The sequence below is a fragment of the Bombus pascuorum genome, chromosome 13 (assembly GCF_905332965.1).
Source record: "Bombus pascuorum chromosome 13, iyBomPasc1.1, whole genome shotgun sequence".
NCBI classification, from domain to species: domain Eukaryota; kingdom Metazoa; phylum Arthropoda; class Insecta; order Hymenoptera; family Apidae; genus Bombus; species Bombus pascuorum.
In genome coordinates, this window is record NC_083500.1 from 5,836,418 (window position 1) to 5,858,385 (window position 21,968).

Below are 21,968 nucleotides of genomic sequence, written 5' to 3' on the forward strand. Positions count from 1 at the left end.
ATTTACTTTAATAGAGATAGTCATTATTGAGAATAATTATTGTTTATGCAATTATAGTTGTCAATTTTAGGGATTAATATGTTAATTAATGCTCTTACTTTATTCGAACATCATGTTCCTCTTTTTAGCAAGACTCGAAGTTGGGTTTTAGAACCGCCTAAGAGATAATATTGATCTTTGTACTCTTTATTTTATTTGGAAGTAAAATTTACCAATCACGTTACCATTAAAATGTCAGAAAAAGAAATAAGCCTTCTTAAATATTTTCTAAGTGGAGGATTCGGCGGAATATGCACCATCGTGGTGGGTCATCCCCTAGACACGATAAAAGTAAGGTTATATTAATTAATATAAAAAATATGTTCTATTAAGTAACAAGGAATTCTAATGTATGATCTGTATATGATTAAAATGCTGTTTTTAATTCTCAAAAATCCTGTTACAACTTAATGAGTTATTTATATAACAACAACAATGTTTATAAACAATAACAAATTATAATAATAAATATGTTTATAAACAAAGCAGTACAAATTTTATAATTTGTACAAATAAAACAAAAATTTGTTTTCATTGTTGAAATGTAACAGAATTTGATATATGAAACATTCAAGTAGAAAATATAACTTCTTAAATCATTTTTAATCTGTTAATATTTTTTATAATATTAAAGAATTGGAATAAAATGCATTTTTAGAAATTTTTGTATATAATAAAGCGTAGATAGAAATTTGGGGTAGAATAGTTGTTCTATAAAATTAAGTGTAAAAGATAATCCCCCAATTTTTCAGCTGTACCTAGTCTAATTATAAGTAGGATTATTAAATCCTACTTAGGCATAAACTGTTTTTCTCTGAAGAGGACTGGCCCTAATAATGGATATGTTAGGTAAAAAAAACACTATGTGCGCTGATTAGATTTTGTATATAACTTCTTATTTAAGAATCTACTTTTTTATTGTCTCCTTTTTATTTTTTGTCCTTTTATTCTTTTAAATTTTATTATCTATGATCATCATTGTGGTTCATTATTTTAAATATTTTATATTTTGATAAGAACATAAAATATTTTCATATGTAATAAAAAGATTAGGATCCATGGGAATTATTGTAATTTTTTTATTATGATGAAAAATAATTAAATTAAAAGAAAAGGTCTATGGTTCGATTATATTATAGCAAAAATAAATAATTAATAGATTAATATTTTCCATACATTCTTTCTGTTTATTAAAATTGCTTGTTCTGACATTATTTTGTTTTTCCTTTCAATTCTTGTTAATAATATTCTATATCAAAGTAAGTGTTTGGAAGAGACATTATTGTTAATAGGTCCGCCTTCAAACTATGCCTCTACCAGGTCCAAATGAAGCAGTGTTGTATAATGGAACAATTGATTGTGCTAAGAAAACAATCACAAGAGAAGGAATACGTGGACTATATAAGGGTTGGTAGATAGTTTGTACCTTAAACATGTATAAGTATATCCTATTAATTCTTTCTTCTTATTAAAAAATATTTGCTCATTAGATTATCTACAATATTTTTCTTTTAGGTATGGGTGCACCTTTATGTGGTGTAGCTCCAATATTTGCCATAAGTTTTTATGGATATGGACTTGGCAAGCAATTGATAAAGAGATCTGACAATGTTGAACTGTCCTCTTTGCAACTATTCTATGCTGGTGCTTTTAGTGGCATCTTTACCACTGTTATAATGGCTCCTGGTGAAAGAATAAAATGTCTTTTACAAATCCAACAGGGTGATGCAAAACCCAGATATAATGGCCCTATTGATTGTACAAAGCAACTTTATAAGAACGGAGGAATTACAAATATTTTTAAAGGTACCTGTGCTACTCTTCTAAGAGGTATGTAATATTAAAAATGTTTTTTTTTTATATAATTTTTATAATAATTTAAATATAGAGACTATGAAATTGTCAATTGCTACTCTTTTTTATTGTGAATTTCCTTAAGTCTTATATATCTAGCTTATATCTATACACAGTGTTATTATACAACTATAAATGATAAATTTAGAAAGCAGAATTATCTTATAAAGACAAAAAATTAAACTGTCTAATTTTGTTCCTTGTTTTTTATACACATATATTAATTGTAAATTAAAAACATATATTAGCTAACTGATGATATTATCTTCATAATTATTTCTTCCCAACGTAGACTTTTTTAAATACTTTCTCCTCAAGGTTCTACATTGTAAACCACCTTTACGTAATGCATGAAAAACTCCCCAATTTTTCAGCTTCTTGGGAGTTGAGCATCTTGGTGCTATTTCTCGTAACCTGTTTACCTTTTTTTTTCAATCAAATTATAATTATTGTATGGTTAAAAATAGCTTCAAACAATAGCTTCCTTATACTTACCAAGTAAGGATTCCATGTAATCATCGAACAAGTACAATCCCATGGATTGCTATCTAATCTTACAATTGAAAATTGTGGTGGTTTATTTGGAATCCGAAGCATTTTGAAAAAGTCTATAGGTAGTGATGTCAGCTTATTCTTTGAAAGGATAATTTCTTTAAGTTGCTTCTGTTGTTGCACTCCAAATAAACCAGGTGGAATGTATTCTAATTCATTATTTGATAGATCTATACGTTTAACATTTTGCAAACCATAAAATGCATCCATAGATATTTTACGAATATGACAAGAACTTAAATCAAGATCTACTAATTTAATTAAATCCACAAAAGCATCAAGATCGATACTTGAAATATTTCCGCGAGCCCTTAATTTTAATAGCTCTGGCATTCCTTGAAATACAAAACGCTCCAACATTGGTATTTCTAAATTATACAGATATAAGGCTTGAAGCCGACATAATCCTAAGAAAGAATTTTTTTGTAGATATAATTTTGAATCTTCACCTCCCAAATAAAGTTCTAATGTTGTATTCATGATTTCAAAAGTACTGAAATCAGAAGACATTTATGTTAATTTCACATCTTATTATCATAAAAATATGTATGTAATTAAAATACCTTGGGAATATAGAATCCAAAGGATTCTTCCGAAAATCTGCAATCTTCAACATTGGGAAAGGAGGAAAAGATAGTTCTGATAAAAAAGTTAGATTATTCCCTCTTAAATCAAGATCTTCTAGCATCAATAAACCAGCTAAATCTACACTCTTAAGTGTTAACAATTGATTACTTGCAAGTGACAATACTTTTAAATTTGGGGTGCCATAAAAACAAAATTCTGGAATGAACTTCAAACTATTTTTTTCTAGTGAGAGATGAACGAGGTTATTCAAACCATCAAACATATGCCATGTTATATCTTTTAAATCACAATCATAAACTCTTAAGTGAGTTAAAGCTCCTAAACCAGTAAAAAGTCCAACAGTTTCTTGATAACCTTCCATTTCTTGTTTGTACACATCATAAGGAAGTATTTCCTTGTCATCACTTTCTCCACTATTTTGTTGACTTAAAAATATCAATCTGTGTCCTGTACTTTGGCTGATGTTATTTAGTAATTGTTTATTATTATTTTCATCATTGGTAACTGTATTCATTGGTTTAATCACAAGATTAGCTTTGTTTCTTTTCATTGGACTCAGGCTTGTCAATCTGACTCGTTCTAAATTTAGGTAAAGGAGATTTAATCCTAATGGATACAATGAATCAACTGATAAAACAATTCCTCCTTGTTTTCCTTGTTCAACATTCGAGCTTTTTTTTACAGATTCATAATCTATTCCTTGAATGTCTAAAGATATTAAATCTGTAAAACGTTGAAATGTTGTAGACTGTAGAAGAATCTCAAAGTTTCCCATACCAGATTCAAGAATTGTAAACACCTAAGACAAAGATACGTTATTTTCGAATAGCAAAAAATTATGCTGTTCAATTCTGTAACACCAACCTGAATGTCTGATGGGAGTTTATCCAATAGTTCTTCATAATCTTCGGCAACAGCACAAATTGCAACATTTAAAAATTCGGGTATCATAGAGTGGTCCATGTTCAATCCAAATTCGAAATTGCATTCGTTAGTCAAGTTCTATTGAGAAAAAAGATTATTAAATGTCAAAAAGAAAGATAGCTAATTTTCATACCTGATCTTGACTCGTTTTGATCCATCGATGCAAAGGTAAATCAATAAATTTCTGTACCTCACAAGAACAGCCTGGTGGACATTTTACCTCCCAAACATCACCAATATCGATTATTTGTCCAAAGCACTCATTCTAAACATACATTTATTTATTAATTTATCATTCAGCTAAATATACATGCAAAGTCACTCTTAAAAATCTCTATGTTACAATGAGAAATTACTAAATTTAAAAATATTATGAGAAAAATAATCTTTTTCTCTGCCACTTCTTCATATTAAATAAAGAAAAGAATTATGTACCAGCAAAGTGAGGACAAGTATTAGAATAACCATCATAATTAGAATAAAATTTGAGTGTTGAAGAAAAGCAGATCTTAAAACCAATGATGGTACGCTGGTTTGAAGGAAACTGAATTTTGTTAATTGTTATCTATCTGCCTTGATGAGCCCTATCAAACAGGATGCTTCCTATCTAGCAACCTACACACACTATTCTTGCCTTATAATTATAAATAACGTTTCCACATAATGCTTTAATTATATACATTCAGGTGAAACTTGATCTTCTTTCAATCTCATGAATATCTTTTATAATATATTTATTACTTGTTTACATGTAAATATTGTCTAAATCTGTAAGCTTTTATCTTATAAAGTCTTCTATACAGGTAATTTGTATATCTTATTAATCATTTTTTAAATTAAACATTTAGATGTTCCTGCTAGTGGAATGTATTTTATGACATATGAGTGTCTCAAAAAGTGGATGTCCTCTGAAGATGGCAAAACAGGAATATTACAAACAATTTTTGCTGGTGGTTTTGCTGGTATAGCAAATTGGATTGTTGGAATGCCACCTGATGTATTAAAAAGTCGTTTACAAAGTGGTATTTATTATAAATTTATTACAATTTATTATTAAATTCTAAGTAATGTTCACAAATCTGATTAATAACAAATTATGGAAAATATTGATTGAAGTTTTACTTATCGTATTTAGCGCCAGATGGTACTTACAAAAACGGAATTCGGGACGTGTTCGTAGTTTTAATGAAAGAAGAGGGACCAAAAGCATTGTATAAAGGATGTGTACCAGTGATGCTTCGTGCATTTCCGGCAAATGCAGCATGTTTCCTTGGGTTTGAAGTTGCTATAAAGTTCTTGAACTGGCTACTACCTAATGCATAATTTAAAATTGTATATCTGGAGGTAGTATTCCTACCACTAGTTATATGTTAAATTGATAATATATTCGTGAAGTATTCTATCTTTAATCAAAGATACAATAATATATTTTTTTATAATAGCACTCACTTAATGATTTTATGATGAATTTGCAATGAACTGTTAATCTATTTTATCTTAGTCATTAATACTATTATATAAGTTATTTTTTAAATATAGCTTATACACAATGTGTAATAATCTTCGTCATCTTTTTATATTGTTGAATTTTTATTTTGTAATTTTTAAATATTATAATAATATATTATAATATTATAATATAATTTTAATTTTGATCATTTCCTTTTCCATCTATTTACATCTTAAAGATAAACATTTTCAAATAATAGTTTCGTTTGATAAGATTTTAAAAAATCCATAGAAGTAAACTATTTTTTTTATTTACTGAGTAAGATTTTAAATCTCTCACTTTTAAGTAAGGTAAGAAATGATTGTTTATGTTTATTTGATGATCATACAAATTCTATTTGATGTTTGCTTAGATTAAGTTTACTACCATATTATTTGTCAGAAAGTTGTAATTCTTATCTTATCCTGCCCATTGAATTGGAATTTACAAATTGGAAATTTTGAAGGGTTCCTAAACCTATCAGTACATTAACTTTTTATCACTATAGCAAGGGAATTGCTTTAAGTTGTAATAAAGCTTCATATTGTTTATAAAGATGATATTAAAATCTGTTATATTAATTGGAGGCCCGTCAAAAGGTCTGTGTTTCGCATAAAATTAATATTTCTAACATAGTTGTTATAAGCAGTACAAAAATATAACCTCAAATATGATTTTACTCATTTTTTTACAGCATTGATTGTCAGTGTATTTGAATTAAATAATAAGTAAAAGAGAGTAATCCACATGATATTTTAAATTCAAAAATATATTTTTAGGTACTAGATTTAGGCCTCTTTCATTAGATATACCAAAACCATTATTTCCTGTTGCTGGATTACCAGTAATACAGCACCATATAGAAGCATGCTCTAAAGTGGACAATCTTAGTGAAATATTAATAATTGGATCATATCTTGCAAATGATCTGTCTCAATTTATTCAGGAAATGATAAGCACATATAAAATAAGCATTAGGTATCTTCAAGAATTCATTCCATTAGGAACAGCTGGTGGCTTATATCACTTTCGTGATCAAATACGTTCTGGTGGACCTACATATTTTTTTGTAATGAATGGTGATGTATGTGCTGACTTTTCTTTGCAAGAAATAGTAGATTATCATAAAGAGAAACAAGCATTGCTTACTATCATGGCCACTGAAGCAACTAGACAGCAATCGTTGAATTTTGGATGTATGGTTCTTAACAAAGAAGGAAAGGTTGCTCATTATGTAGAGAAGCCATCGACATTTGTTTCCACTTTAATCAATTGTGGAATTTATCTTGCTTCCTTAGATATCTTTCAAACCATGGCTGATGTCTTTTACGCAAGACAAAATCAGGAGAGTTTTACGTAAGACACCTCAGAAGATTTTTTGGGAAGTCATTTGTATTTAAGAATTTTGACTAAATACTGCTACTTTATAGGCAATTCAATGGTAATGGTAAAGATCCAGCTCATATATCACTAGAACAAGACATACTAATGCGTTTAGCTGGAACTGGTCGTTTATTTGCTTTACCTGTTCTAAAATGGTGGTCGCAAGTTAAGACTGCAGGTTCTGCTATATATGCCAATCGTCATTATTTAGCTTTGTATAAAGCAAAACATCCAGACCGTCTTGCTTCTACAGTTAATGGAACTTTTCAGATTATTGGTGATATCTATATTCATCCTTCTGCTACTGTTCACGAAACAGCAGTGGTAAAAAGACTCTTATAGATATTTGGTTCTTATAAAATCATGAAATATTAATTAAATATAAATTTCATGAAATATTTGACTTGTAGCTGGGTCCAAATGTAAGCATAGGCCCAAATGCTGTCATTGCCCGTGGTGTTAGAATAAGGGAGTCAATTATATTAGCCAATGCTCATATTCAGGCACATTCTATTGTATTATATAGTATTGTTGGGAAAAGCAGCTATGTGGGAGAATGGGCAAGAATAGAAGGAACACCATGTGATCCTAATCCTGACAAACCATTTGCGAAAATGGAAAACTTGCCCTTGTTTAACACTAATGGAAAATTGAATCCTTCTATAACAATCCTCGGTAAATAGTCTATTCATTGATTATTTACACAAGAAGATGAGTATGTATATATTTTTACTATTTATATTTTAGGCACGAGCGTACGTTTGGCAGCAGAGAAAATTGTATTAAATTCAATTGTCTTACCGCACAAAGAATTGACTAAGAACTTTAAAAATGAAATTATTCTATAAGGTATATGCATACAATGCAAATCATAATATTTAAGAAAATATATCTCTGTTAACTAATTTATATGTACAGTATTTCGTTAACTTCTATTGTATGTTTGAAAATTTATTATTATTGCCAATTTATAAAACAGTGACTTTAATATAAAGTCAGTTTTCTAAGAAACTGATACTGATGCACAATATACAGATTTATATAAGGTATTTATATGGATATAAATATTTTCTAATGATTTTGTTACACACAACTGTTAATTTATATATTAATATATATAACGATATACCATGTACAATATGAAGAAAGTAGACATTTTCGACACTTGTATATCCATTTTTCCTATTTGTAATTTATATTTGTAAACTCAACACCTTAATCACTAATAAGTTAATAATTAGTGAAGAATATCTTTTGTTAATTCGTTCTTTATCAAGAAAAAGGCTGAAATAATTTAAACAATAGTTAACGATAATTGTATAATTTAAATACATATGTATCTATTTTTTAATATAAAATAAATATAATGAGTTCAAATATCTTATCTGTTTATATAATCCATCGTATCAAAAAGTATCATATATATAGAGTAATTAATATATCGAAGAATTTAAACTATATATTTTTTTCCAGAATACGAATAAGATAATTAATAATTTGTTGAAAAAGAAATTGTATGTTATGTAAAAAATATCAAAACTTTTCAGATCGTATGTATTTACTTAGATCGTAAAAATAAACACATACTCGGTTGTTTGACATGTTTTTTTGTACATAGTTGTATCATCATTTACAAGGAACAAATGTAACAGCATTAGTCTATGAAGTTTATAGAGTATATAGAGATCTATTAAGTCTATATTCACTACTCTTTTATGTACAATTATTATGGTTAGCATCTAACCCTTAAAAATTTTAATCTGAACATCATAAGAATGTTAAAAAATACGCGCATAAGAAATTAATAATTTTATAAAAATAGATCATGTACAGTCTTCTTGTTTCGAACCTTCAATTAGCTATTATACAATTCCTAAAATACTATGAATAAAAACAAAAGCTTCAAAGCTTCGTTTCATGTTTAACCCTGTTTCTGAACAATTGACTTGGTCGAAGTAGCCCTTGAGAATTATTTAAATAAGAATTTCCAGACATGATAACGGTTGCTGAAGAATCCGGATTTAAAAATTCATTTTTATTATTATCCTCAAACGCAAACCGTTGCTGTTGCTGCTGTTGCGTTTCGTTATGATTGTTGGACTCATGATTATTTTTCATACGATAGTGTACTTCAGAATCCGTCTCTTCTTCATTGTCCGCACTATCTACATCTCCTGGAAAGATATTAGATAAATACACATAAAAGTAAGTACATTTCATAAAACTGAATCCAAACAAATTTAAGCACAACGCACCATCGGAACTATTAGTAGAAGGTAAGTAAAAACGTGACGCTGGAACTTTGTTATTTCCTACACGTCGTTCTCGTTCTCTGGCAGTATTGTTTGGATGATGATACTTAAATTCGCGTGGTAGAGTATAGCTTCGGGGCAATGATACTTGACTACCTTCCATATCGCTAAGATCTCCTTCTACCTCTCCCTCACCTTTAGAACTTTCCTCTCCACCATTTTGACTGAAACGTAGAATATATTATAATATATGTTATAACTAATATATACTGTTTAATAATATTTTAATCTTGACAAATAATATTTTTGTTAAATCTACTATATTTTAATCTTTAATTACCGATGATTAACATGAGTAGACGGTGTCCAATGGGAATAATGATGAGGAAGACAACGCGGTGCGAGTAAAATTTCTGGAGTGTCCGCTCTTTCTCTTTGCGTTGTTCTCCATGAATTCGAAGAATGAACGTTGGGGTAATAGGAAGATGATGGTGGAGGAGGTAAAAGACAGTGCATTTTCACTGGTGGCCACGAAGATAAAGCTAGTCCTCCATTTTGATCACCTACTGATGGCTCAGACGTGAATAAAGGAGAACTAGGGGAAGTATGTAATTTTGTATTAGGTGGTGGTTGCTGATTTGATGCAGGCGACGACGAGAATGACGATGCTGAAGCTGATGGCGGAGGAAATAACTTTCCTTCTTTTATTTCTTCTTGAATTGCTCTTAATTCTCGCAACTGCTGTTGCTTCTTCTCTTGAAGTTTCTCTCTTATTAAATTCACACTTAGAGAGCCAGCAGTTGCAGCATCCATTCCAACTTTTTGTTCATTTGAATGATCATTCTGTATCATGCCGGAATTTACGGATTTCTTCCAAAACGGTATTAATTGACGTGAATTATTATTCACGCCAAGCCATTGTTTCGACTCAGTCACCGTGTTCATGGAAGTTGTGACAGTTCCAGTTTGAGACTGTGGTGGGGGGGGAGGTACGAATGTTGTTGGTTTTTTCTTTTTTCGATTTGGATTTACTACAGCTGGATTCGTAAAACGACAATTAAATACTCCTGGTATTCCACCATTACTCAATTTAACTCTCCTTACTCCTACATTCATACTTAATTTTTTATCTTCTGTATATTCTATTTGTTTTTCTTCCAGATTATCCTACATACACAATTCCTTTGTTAGAGATATATTTACTATATTCCCCTTAAAAATTTGGTTTTAATTTGTAATACCTGGTTTGATAAAGCCGTGAGATTCGAAGCCGTCATTCTACCACCAGCTTCATACCTTAATCTCCGTACGTGAAAAAATCTATAGTTCCATGTAAAGTCATTAAAAATTACTACCATTAAATAATATCTATTTTCGCAAAATGAATTGATAAAATTGAACTTATACTTACCTATAATAGAGCCCCATGAAAAACATACCACCAAAAAATAAAGCTAATAGTGTAAGTACTAAAGTTACAGGGTTTGGATGATGTTGGTGTGGAAGAAGATCTGTTCTATTAACACCAACTATCCATACACCAATGAGTAAACTATTCTCCAAAAACATTACTGTGTAAAAAATTACCTAAAAGAATATAAATGAATTGAATACACTTGATTTAATTAACTTTAAATATTAATATTAAGGGAGCAACATACATCAACAACTCACCATTTTTTGACGATGATTTGTTTCGTGTAAATTTACGTATGCAAATATATAAACGAATGCAAGGAGTGAAGCTAAAGACGTTTTTCTTAAAATAGGCAAATGTTCGCCACCGTGAAAAAGACCATCTGGCGTGAGTAGCAACCACATCAACATTGATAGCCAGTGGAGAGCCATGACAATTAGCAACCACTGTCCACCATAAAGTGAAGCATAAGCTACCAATACTCCTACTCTAGCGCTTACAGTTCCTAAACGCCAAGCTAGTTGTGCCAGCACACCTAGCCATGTCAATACCAAACGTTCTAAATTACGAAGACGTGCTGCACCTTTGCTAAAACTAGCAACTGCCCAACATACACTCCACAAAGATAGACCAGCAGATACTGCAGTTAATTTTGCTAACTTATCACTGTCTCTGTCAGTTTCCTTTGTTTTTCCAACATCTGTATTTGAATCATTATTGACTCCAATAGACAAGAGATATAACTGCAGAAGTAACATTGGTGCAGCTTCACAGAAGGCATGAATAAGGCGTAATACACAAAGTTCTCTCACCTAATGAAGTAAAATCATTAATTTCAGATAAATTATTTTAAATATATACACGAGCTATCTTTTTCTTGTACCTCACCTCATGTTTAACATAAGTTAAATTAACTGGAATAAATAATTTGAAGTATCTCCATAACACTCCAACTTGAGTTGAATGAAGCAATAAAACACACCATATTGTCCAATTCCCATTTTCTTTCTTTCCATTGATATTGCAATCTGTTATATTGTTACCAGTTAGTTTGCCTCTGGCTCCCCACAAATACCATCTTACACTAATAATCTGAAATTAATAAAGAATATATTAGTTATGACAAACAGAAATTTTTTCATTGCTTTATATGGATACTGACCTGAGAAATAATTAATGAAGTTGCTATAAGAACAATACTTAAGGGAAAGAGAATTGGAGGAGCTACAGAATGTTGGGCAAGAGCATATACCATTGCAAAGTCAAAAACAACGTCACAAAAATATGATGCAAGGGAGATTATGTTGAATAATACATCACACAATGGTAAAAATTCGTGTTGATGCTGTGTCTGCAGATGCTGGGCCATAATGGGCTTTTGTTATCCATTTGGATTATCCAGCACCTTTTCTTTTTGTCAACCTATGCCACACATTCCACAATATAGCAGTTGTCTCATACAGTGACTGAAGAAAGCTTTATTCTAACTGAAATACAAATTGTTAATAAATTACCTATTTAATTAATATTCAATATAATATGATATATGAATATTACACAAAAATCTTAAACTAATAGAATACCAAATATAATTTAAAAAGATTTTATTTAAAAATTAAGAAATTACTTTATATACATATTTTTGCTATAAAAATAATTTTTATAGCATATTGCTCTGTAATCGATACATATGAATTCAAAAAAATAAATTTGTATGCCCATCACTAATTGATAATATTACAAATCACATTTTTAACTATTCACATGTGACAACGTCGGAAAACTACAAATATAAATTTAAAATAAAAACTGGAATAGACAATAGAATATTATAATAAGAAACTGACAATAATATTCAAAAAGCTGGAAAATGAAAAATCAATTTTTTACAAACTGGTATGTCTGATTAAAATGTGTCAGTTGTTTAATAGGAAGAAAGAAAATAGAAATCTCGATAGCCTGGAATAAAAGTATTAATATAATGAAAATATAAAATTAAAAAATATTGTGAAGCGTAGGAGGAAGCAAATTTCCTTACCACATTCCTCAGATGTCACCGAATGAGTAATCACAAAAGTAACATTCTCATCTAGATGCTGGCCTCGCAAGAGCTTGGACCAGCGTTGGAATGCGAGGAATTTATCTGTATACTTCGCGGACGCTTTCAAAAATAAAACTTTTCCTCACCGACTATCCACAATCTGCGTTGCTTTTTGATTGTGTTGGTACATTTTCCGGCGATTTACGTTTAAGAAGGCAGCTTATTTTATTTCAAACAAACTTTAGTTCAATATACCTGTTGATTCAAGAGACAACTATATATAGATTACTATATAACAATGTAATAAAGTAACATTGCACTTATCGTTGTTCCACTAACTCTAAAACGCAAGATTGTCGACCAAGTAGTCAGGAATTCCAAGCAGTGGTTCTCATCGACAACTTTGCGTAAAATGATTAATCAATCTTTCACATTCTTCGTCAGTGGTTCTCATATTTTTATTATTTTATATCTGCAACTATACTGTTAATATAACGAAAATAATAATATTATAAATAAAAGGTATATAAACAATGTATTTATAATTCTGATAATTTAAATTCTATAACTATTTTCGTATAAAATTGAACGCTATTAAGGCAATATTATGTGTACATATTTAAAAATTTTAAAATATTGAAAAATATGAACATTGATGTTAACACGCATTTATTTCCATGACTTTTTTTAGTATTTTTCGAGGAATGTGACTATAATCGTATAAACAATTTTTCCTAATGTCTTTATACGACGAAAAACTATCTATATAACTTCAAAATTGATAATTATTTATTTAAGTCATTGTAGATCTTTATATAAATAGATCTTTCTAGTAAATTGGATTCCAATGATTTGGAGATTGATTAAAAATTGCGAATACAAAGATGTCCAGAAATTGAATTTTCCTTCCATTACATTTCATATTTTTTTACATATACGCTATCAAATTTTATAAAATTATCTTCCCTAAAAAAGGCCACTTTTTCTAAGGTCATTAAGTTTCTAGTTTGGTCAAATATTCACTATTACGTAGATTAATAATTGTATTTAAAATCGCACTTCTTATTTTCTCATTGAACTAAATTTACAATTAATAAGAGAAAGATGACGATTAAATTATTGAAAGTTATTTTGCTATAATAACTATATTAATAAATAATGCTTAATACGTATATTCCATCGTAATAGATGATCTATTTTTAACTATAAAGGTTGAAAAACGAATTACATTTTATTTTTCTCAAAATATCACTCAAACATTCGGACGCACAACAATCCAAAAATCATATCAAATATTAAAGTTATAATAGATTTAGGAATATCCAAAATTTTTACACTTTTACCATATATTTTTATAACCGCACTTTTATCTAAATTAGTACAAAATGAATACAATATTTTAATTGGAACTGTTATCAGGATATACATAATATTCATAAATCTATACAAGTTTCCAAGTTAAAGGAATAAGTATGTGCCACAGTGCAATTTAATATTATAAAAAACATGAAATCTATAAGTACATATACATCAGTGCTAACGTATTTAAAAAAAATCTCTTGCACATCTCATTCATTTGCAATATGATAAAAACTTTGCTTACAGAAACAAGTCTTTTACATTATAAAATTATTTTCACAGTTAAAACTAGCATAAAAAGACATTCATACGGAAATGAAATGCCGATTTGTAAAATCAGTCTTACAGTTCAAAAATCAGATTCAAGATATATATACATGTATATATCTCTCTATACTCATACGGGGATAGGAATACTTTAAGTATACTGAAACAAAAAGGGAAAACAGCAACAGTAATATATGTACAAAGAAGAAAATACCGAGTACCCTCCGTGGAAATGCATGAATTTTTATACGTATAAATATCTGGCAGCTTATTAAAAAATGACAGTACATATTCTCTCGAATGTGCTAAAAAAACAATACATTCAGGTAAATTAATGCGAAGTGCTTCTTAATACCTAAAAATGATTGGACAACCCATGATAGAGTTTGCACTTTGTGAAAAAAATATTCTCAAAAAAGGCATATTCCCTATATTGTTTAATCAATGATTGTAAAATCAAAGTAATAAATAATTATCTTTTACTCTCAAATCTCACATATGAGGTTAAATACAGATTTATGATTTCAGAATTAAAACGTCATGCTGTACTCATCTGACTTATACAATAACTAATACTAGTTTCTTTAAAGATAATGTAAATCATAGAATTGGAAAACAGAATACGCTGTTTCGATCGTAGAACTAGCTATTCTTAAAAAAAAAGAAAAAGAAAGAAAAAAAACGAAAAGGAAGTAAAAGAATAATTTTCTTTATACTTTTCTGATTTGAATCTAGACCTTTGAATTACTATCAATTATTTTGCATCTACAATTTAATAAGAAAAATAAGTAACGTGCATTTTGTTCGCGCTTCTATTATTATCTTATAAAATTATTATGATATGATTGAGTATTTCAATCATTATATCAATAAATTGTAATAAAATATCTTAACGATTTTCGTTCAATTTTTCGTAAAACATAATAACGTTTCTCATTATATAAAAATTATTATAAAAAAGAGATAAATAGAAAATAGCAATTTAAAATTTTGTTTCACTTTTCATAATCAAGAAGAGATATGTCTTTTCAAAAAGCTCGTAAAGCAAGATCATTCGAGTACAGCACATCTCAAGTATAGTCGAAATCTTGGAATGACCATCAAAAATATAATTCCAGAAGAAAGAAAGGAAAAAAAAAGAATTCAATCGACTCGACCATAAGATGGAACTATGTCTTTTGCTATCCAGAAGTCGCAATTAGGATAGTCACGATCAGGAAGCGTATCTTGTCCAACAATTAAGACTCGTTTTATACCATTAGCATCTGCCTGAGCTACTTCGCCGTGCCAAACATAGTGATTGAAAAGCTGCTGCATAGCAGATACGTGTCTCTTTTCAGCAGGAGTACGAGCAGCATATGATCCAAGTATCGCTGCAGCATCACAATCGGGATCTGCAATATGACCCCGTGGCTGCGTCGCTACGTAGAATGGAATATTGGTCTTCATTCTGGCAACTGTCAGCAATGGACATACCACACGAACGTCCGAGATCATGCTTAGTAAACCTTCCAATGTTGCGTTATAACGTCTGAAGAAATTTCAATTTCTTATATTTCTCGATCTCCAACTTCTAGCTTTGATTAATAATGAAATATATAATAATTAAAAGATTCTAACCTGAGAGCTTCGTCCGCTAAACCAGATGTTCCTAATAAGGACTCCTTTACAATTTTCTCTACTTGTGTGGAATTGAGAGTAGTGTTGGAAGTGAGATACTTAAGAGGGACTCCAGCATGAGCAGTAGTGCCCATTACAATTTTCACCGAAAATTCATCCCTTGCCCAAATTTGACCTACAGGTTCCTGAAGAATGGCACGATCGAGTACCAACCATTCATGTCTCCTATCTCTTGTTGTTGCTTCTCTGGTTTCAGGCAAACCAACGTTTCCTAAATGCCATGTCTCAGGAACTGAATCCATTATTTCCTCGGCACTTTTGCTTCGCAAACAAGCGGCGTCATTACATCTTGTAGAATTTAGAAATAGTTCATTAAGTGTTTCGGAAACTTCTAATTCTCTTCCGGGAAATATCGCACTACCGCTGGAAATCCACACTCGCTGGAAAAGATCCCTTGTTCGCCGAATGCCAACTAAAGTTGTGACAAGCGTTCCTCCTGCCCGATGACCCCATAAAGTTACGGCCGATTTATTTCCCCCGAAATGTTCAATGTTAAGATGAACCCACTGAAGCGCTGCTATGATATCCGACAATCCGTAATTTCCGGATGTGAGAGGATGTGATGTTCTTGAAAGTTGATCTGCAGCTAAAAAACCGAAGATTCCTAACCTGAAATATAATAAAACTTAACACTTAAAATATTTATATAAGTTATACAATGTTATCAAAATCAAGTTAAGGAGTTAAGACTAACCGGAAGTTAGGTCTAACAAACACCATATCACGGACACGAGCAAGTTTTGCAGAAGGCTGCATTACACCTGGAGAACCACCACTGAGGGTTTCAGCACCAATCATAACGACCACCGATAAAGGCGAATCATATCTGATTTCAGGCGTGAAAATATCTAAATATAAGCAATCTTCGCTTCCGATAATCCTTCCTGAAGCCTCTCGTTGCCAACAAACTTTCGAGGAATTGTGTGCTTTATACGTATTCGTCCAGCAGTATTCAATTTTTCTTAGGGGTTCCGCAGGTTGCCAACGACGATTTTCTAATGGTGGGATTGCATATGGAATCCCACGAAATGCGAATGCACCATCTTCTGACACACCTTGCACAGGTCCGCAAGAAGTTACTGCTTTGACAAAGCTCCCATCCTTTATCAATCGTGAAATATTCTTTCTCGGACCGATGCAAGCGATAAGAATGATAATCACAACTGATACCAGGATACATAATGCTGCCACTATTATTAATACATACATTACACAAAAAATTAATTCCTTACATTATTTAAATTTATATGATTGAAATTGTTCAACATTTTAAATTTAAAATAAAAAGATTCAAATCCAAGTCGTAATTTCGTACCTAGCACAAATAAATTTCTCCTTGCAGCGGATATACAAGCTACAAGAAAATGTTGTTTAGGAGATTCAATTCCATCTGGAGCATCTCCATCGAGTCGAACAGTTTCCATACCATCTTCGTTACCGATAGGATTTTTCTCCGTCACAACATCGTCAAGAGTTTCAACACTCGCTAATCCAGCAGCTCCAGTAATTCCCAATTCCACTTCACCTTCCTAAAATAATTTATAATACATTACAAAATAATGTACAATTAATTTTTGTTTGTATTGAAATTTATAAGACAATAATATTCGCATTTTTGTACGTTGAAATATTACTGACTAAAACGAATAAAGCAGCTATTAACGGCGAAGCATACACCTTGATAAAAGGCAGTACGTGCTTGAGTGTGGTAAATTATGTTTTAAGACTGTATAGAGTTTCGCTCGACATATTTCATTTTTATCATAGATAGTTGACACAATTTCCGTATCATATTGGAACTTTGTTTAAAAATCTTGTTAAAAAAAAGATTAATATAAAGAAAATATTAACTATTAACTACCTTATTTTTTTTTCTAGGAAAAACAGAGACTAAGGGTAACTTTATGGTGTCGAGAATTCTCTTGCGGCTTTCCTTTTCCTTTGCGTCTTTATTCGTTGTGCTTGCTTTCTCTGATGATACATTTTGATCACTTTCTTTAACAGCTTTTTCCGTTGAATCGCCTTCTCCAATTTCAGTAGGCTTACAATCATCCTCCTAACAATAGAAATTATATATGCATTTGGTGTATGTTCTCTATACAATATATGTTTTTTGCATAACATCGATATTCAATTAAAAAATCATCATCATCATCATCATCATCATTTTGTACCGATATTTATTATTTAAAAGGTACATAATCAATAATGCCAGGTGTGCTGTTCGTCTGACGTCATCCATTGGTTTAATGTTGGAAAAAAAATCGTTACGGGGCTATGAACACCCCTCATGAACACGCCATGGTGCTCCAGGAACTTGTGCTCTTTCGAATGACATCGTTTCTTTGTAAACAGACAATCGAGCAAAGAAAAATTTATATTCATGGTGTCGTCTATGTTTATATCCGTTTAAATTAAAATTAAGATCGATGCAATTGGTATAATCATATTCTACACGGGTTCTATAGAGATTTATTTAAACGCCCACGGCAATGTTTGCGTGACTACCAGCGCGTGCAGAGAGTAATTTTAAATAGAATATATGAATCTCAACGACAGTCGTACACCATACAAAACAATTACACGATTACAATGATTTCTACATAATTCTGAAGAATGAACGAAATATTGCGGATGCAAGTAACATTCGCTTTCCCTATGCATTACATCTTCTATAGGGTGGTAAAAAATGCAGGATGCTATTAGTAGACTGAGGATGTGTATGTATATATAGGAAATTTAAATGTATAAATACGTAATATTTAGAGGATGAAACAAATTTCTATTTATCTTTTATCCATAAAAATTCAAATTTACATAAACATCCGCAATCTAACTATTAGACTTGGATTTCTTGAGGAAGCATGTTGCAAAGCATTGTGGAGTAAGGTTTAAAGCAAGCTGAAACTCTTAAGGTCCTAGATATCTTATGAGAGAAATAAGGCCACTTAAAAAGACAGTCCTGATAATATACTATTATTGAAACAAAAAGGAAAGGCAGTTTAAAGAGAATTAAAGAAAAAGTTCCTTTGCTATTACTTTACACAACTCCTTGCTCTTTGTACGACAGAAGCCGGGCATCTTAATACCGCCAATTGGAATTTTCTTCTTAGGTTTCTGGTCTTCGGATTCCGCGTCTGGAGCGGTCGATGCCACCGTATGTTTCGTGTTCTCGGCGTTCAACATTTTCTCTCTCTCTTCCTCTGCAATTTCTTTCTTATCCATGCTTTTCTCTTGATCCTCTTGACTCATGCTTTACTTCTAAAAATCAGATTAAACCCAACACCAATTAAATATTAACAGATCGGTGTTTTTAATATATAAATACACTGTAACGTTTTTTAATAGACATAAATCATGTCCACATACATAATTTATTAATTATTTAATTATTCTTTTGATAGTAATGTTTAGTTATTAAGTAAAAGAGGTTCTTTTTTTAATGAATTTGAAAGAATATAAATTTTAAGGGGAAGGAGAAATATCATAATGAAAAATTTAAGTTTATGCAATCAAAGAAACAACGTGTGAGGACATCACAATTTGTATCACTCCATATACAGTGTTCACTCCAATTCAATTTAAATTCAATTTAAACATAAGAAGGAGCAATAATTTGACAGATACCATGTAAATATTTAAAGACAATTTTTTCAGAAATATAATATGTAATAAACAAATTTAGTTTATGTTTGAACTTGTTTTCTGATGAAGAATCAATCTTTTCCTGGTTGTACCATCAATTAATAGATATCTCATCAATATAGATAGATTTTGATTAATAACAGTTTTATGTTACATATTCGCAAATGGTTGAAGAATTGTGCGTCGCGTTGGAGTGAACACCCTGTATACGAATAAGCATTGCAGCTGGCGTCGGGACGCCCAGACGTAAACCGATCGATCGGATGGCATTGCTCTCTGAGCCTATTGCCTCGAGGAGTCTAGCAATACATAGTTACTTCACTTCTATTTTTTCGATAACTTCCGGTAGCTTTACAGAAGTTTTTATCCTTCTATCAAATTGTATTAATTTTTTAATTATTTTACATTATCAATATAGAAACATCATAGACCAATACAATGTATACATATAAATACATGAAAATTTGAGTTACAAATTTGAAAATAAAGTACTTAATTTTTGATAGAATAAAAATGAAACATAGAATAATTTTGGTAACTTAAAATTTAAATTAGATTAAAATTCGTAAATGTTCTATCACATGTTAATAAATCTTAATAACTCAAATTTTCAAATTTAAAACATCAAACTGAAATTAAAAGATTCTAATTCAGTAGCATGGATTGTTATATGTTATGGACTGTCATAGAATTATACACTTTTTATCTATACTCTCTTTCTTAAGTGACAAATACGTCATATACAAGTATATATAGAATATATAGAAGTAGCGTAAAATAAGAAATAATATTGAATTTAATTAAAGTCTAGAACAACGTTTATTTCGTTCTATATAATAATTATTTAATATGTAAATATTTTCCAATGAATTTGCACTATTCACTCTTTCTTCAAATTGCAATTTATACATTGTTAGTTAAAACAATAATGACAAATATATTGTATATATATGTTTAAAAACGATTAATCTTACTCCAAGAACGTATATGATTAATTGTACTCCGAGAAACGTTACAAATATGAATGCAATAATATAGTTTTAACATTACAAATACGAAGACATGGAGCTAGTCAGTGTACAGACAAATTCGATCTAACAAATACCGGTCGAAACGTAAAATAATTTTTTTTCTTTGTACTTCTCCCCTAGCTTGCAGCCCCTTTATATTATGTTTCGCATTGCCACTGTCGCGCAGTTCCGAAACAAATACGTTGAACTTTCTCTTTCGTGAATACGATTCATACAATTACATTGTTTCCTCAATAATATTATCCATTCTTTCGTTTGAACTTAATAAATTATTCGTACAAAATGTATTTAAAATATCCATAAAGACTGTTTCTGCTGCAATTATCTTCTTATTTCATCTTTCTACTTTATTTACTATATTATACACATTAGGTAGCCATTTATAATTCGGAATTATTATTTAAAAACAATTCGATCAATGTTTTTCTTACTTCGTGTTTTCCCTTTTATTAATCAAATTTACTTGATTTCATCCACGATTCAGTTCAACGTATCTTTCATTGTACGAATCGTGTAAATGGCATTTTCGATACCGCAGGTAACAGAGAAACAAAGTTATAAATACTCACCCTTTTCGGCAGATTCGGAAAGGACGCTACTGAATTTTGCAGAAAGATTGCTTCTTTTCTGTGTCGAGAAGCTGTCGGATTGCCAGGCAATCTCAAGATGATCGTGTTGATCCTGTCGATAATGATCACTTCATCGATCGTGAGAAGATATTTAAATTTGATTCGGTACCTTGCGAGAAAACTATTTCAAACAGCGAAAATATCACCACAAACGAAGCTTAGGGCATGCCTACCTCGACTGTCGCCTTACGAGTCGTCTACAATGCTTTTCCCCCACCACGATTTTTATATGATGCGACGCCCCTATTGGTCGAATTTAACTATGCGCGGTCGCTTTGTTTTAAATGCTTCATATCATATGCTCTTTTCTTTATTTGTACTTGTTATTAAACACTGTTATACAATTGAAACTTTGCTTATTTTTATAAAACAAATAAAGGTAGAAATAAAAATATTTTATTCGATGTATTCGTTAGCTATATAACACATATGAATATAACTAACCCATTAAGAACCAACAATGCAATAGTATAACATTCCACTTGTGATTTCTTTATAACTAATTCACATTATTGAATTCTAGTGAATTCATGTTGGGATTGCGAAAAAATATTCCATATCTTCCAGATTTTCCATAGATGTTTAAACAAGTCTAACAATTATAGCACAGTAATCTAAATAACCGGTATACATGTTAGGTTAATCAAACATAAAATTTTCTACTACAAGATCTAATCTAATACTATCACATAATGTTTGAATTTGTTGGATCAATTACTTGCTCCAAGCAAAGATAATAAATATCATATATATATATATATTCCTAAAGAAAAAATATTTCAAGAACAAGGATATTTTGAATTACACGTCGGTGAAGA

General features: G+C 30.4%; 5 protein-coding genes across 7 annotated transcripts; 2 read left to right on the forward strand and 3 right to left on the reverse strand.

Annotated features, from left to right (window-relative positions):
* Nucleotides 1-93: 93 nt before the first annotated feature.
* Nucleotides 94-5,517, forward strand: LOC132913544 (congested-like trachea protein). The gene is made up of 5 exons (XM_060971961.1): nt 94-330; nt 1,332-1,446; nt 1,555-1,869; nt 4,806-4,979; nt 5,093-5,517. Exons 1-5 carry the CDS (start codon nt 232-234, stop codon nt 5,278-5,280), a joined length of 891 nt encoding a protein of 296 aa, XP_060827944.1. The 5' UTR covers nt 94-231; the 3' UTR covers nt 5,281-5,517.
* Nucleotides 1,939-5,226, reverse strand: LOC132913542 (insulin-like growth factor-binding protein complex acid labile subunit). Of its 2 annotated transcripts, XM_060971958.1 has the most exons (6): nt 4,393-4,766; nt 4,091-4,222; nt 3,898-4,035; nt 3,009-3,832; nt 2,389-2,938; nt 1,939-2,315 (listed from the first exon to the last, which is right to left on the reverse strand). In XM_060971958.1, exons 1-6 carry the CDS (start codon nt 4,426-4,428, stop codon nt 2,142-2,144), a joined length of 1,854 nt encoding a protein of 617 aa, XP_060827941.1. In that variant the 5' UTR covers nt 4,429-4,766; the 3' UTR covers nt 1,939-2,141. The 2 variants fall into 2 exon arrangements, with proteins under 2 accessions (XP_060827941.1, XP_060827942.1); XM_060971959.1 differs by lacking the exon at nt 4,393-4,766 and adding an exon at nt 5,110-5,226 and having other exon boundaries at nt 3,898-4,222.
* A 250-nt stretch (nt 5,518-5,767) lies between the features above and the next one.
* On the forward strand, nt 5,768-8,206 carry LOC132913537 (mannose-1-phosphate guanyltransferase alpha-A). The gene is made up of 5 exons (XM_060971950.1): nt 5,768-6,045; nt 6,226-6,802; nt 6,877-7,153; nt 7,240-7,504; nt 7,577-8,206. The coding sequence occupies exons 1-5, from the start codon at nt 6,003-6,005 to the stop codon at nt 7,675-7,677; spliced, it is 1,263 nt and encodes a 420-aa protein (XP_060827933.1). The 5' UTR covers nt 5,768-6,002; the 3' UTR covers nt 7,678-8,206.
* A 67-nt stretch (nt 8,207-8,273) lies between these two features.
* LOC132913534 (uncharacterized) lies at nt 8,274-13,045 on the reverse strand. Its single transcript, XM_060971943.1, has 9 exons — nt 12,537-13,045; nt 11,661-11,985; nt 11,382-11,590; nt 10,756-11,305; nt 10,493-10,668; nt 10,323-10,401; nt 9,422-10,248; nt 9,085-9,305; nt 8,274-9,003 (listed from the first exon to the last, which is right to left on the reverse strand). The coding sequence occupies exons 2-9, from the start codon at nt 11,865-11,867 to the stop codon at nt 8,732-8,734; spliced, it is 2,541 nt and encodes an 846-aa protein (XP_060827926.1). The 5' UTR covers nt 11,868-11,985; nt 12,537-13,045; the 3' UTR covers nt 8,274-8,731.
* Nucleotides 13,046-13,191: 146 nt separating this feature from the next.
* On the reverse strand, nt 13,192-21,347 carry LOC132913535 (neurotactin). Of its 2 annotated transcripts, XM_060971944.1 has the most exons (7): nt 21,091-21,347; nt 18,885-19,106; nt 17,707-17,901; nt 17,161-17,374; nt 16,540-17,035; nt 15,786-16,454; nt 13,192-15,696 (listed from the first exon to the last, which is right to left on the reverse strand). In XM_060971944.1, exons 2-7 carry the CDS (start codon nt 19,095-19,097, stop codon nt 15,309-15,311), a joined length of 2,175 nt encoding a protein of 724 aa, XP_060827927.1. In that variant the 5' UTR covers nt 19,098-19,106; nt 21,091-21,347; the 3' UTR covers nt 13,192-15,308. The 2 variants fall into 2 exon arrangements, with proteins under 2 accessions (XP_060827927.1, XP_060827928.1); XM_060971945.1 differs by lacking the exon at nt 17,707-17,901.
* Between the last annotated feature and the right edge of the window lie 621 nt (nt 21,348-21,968).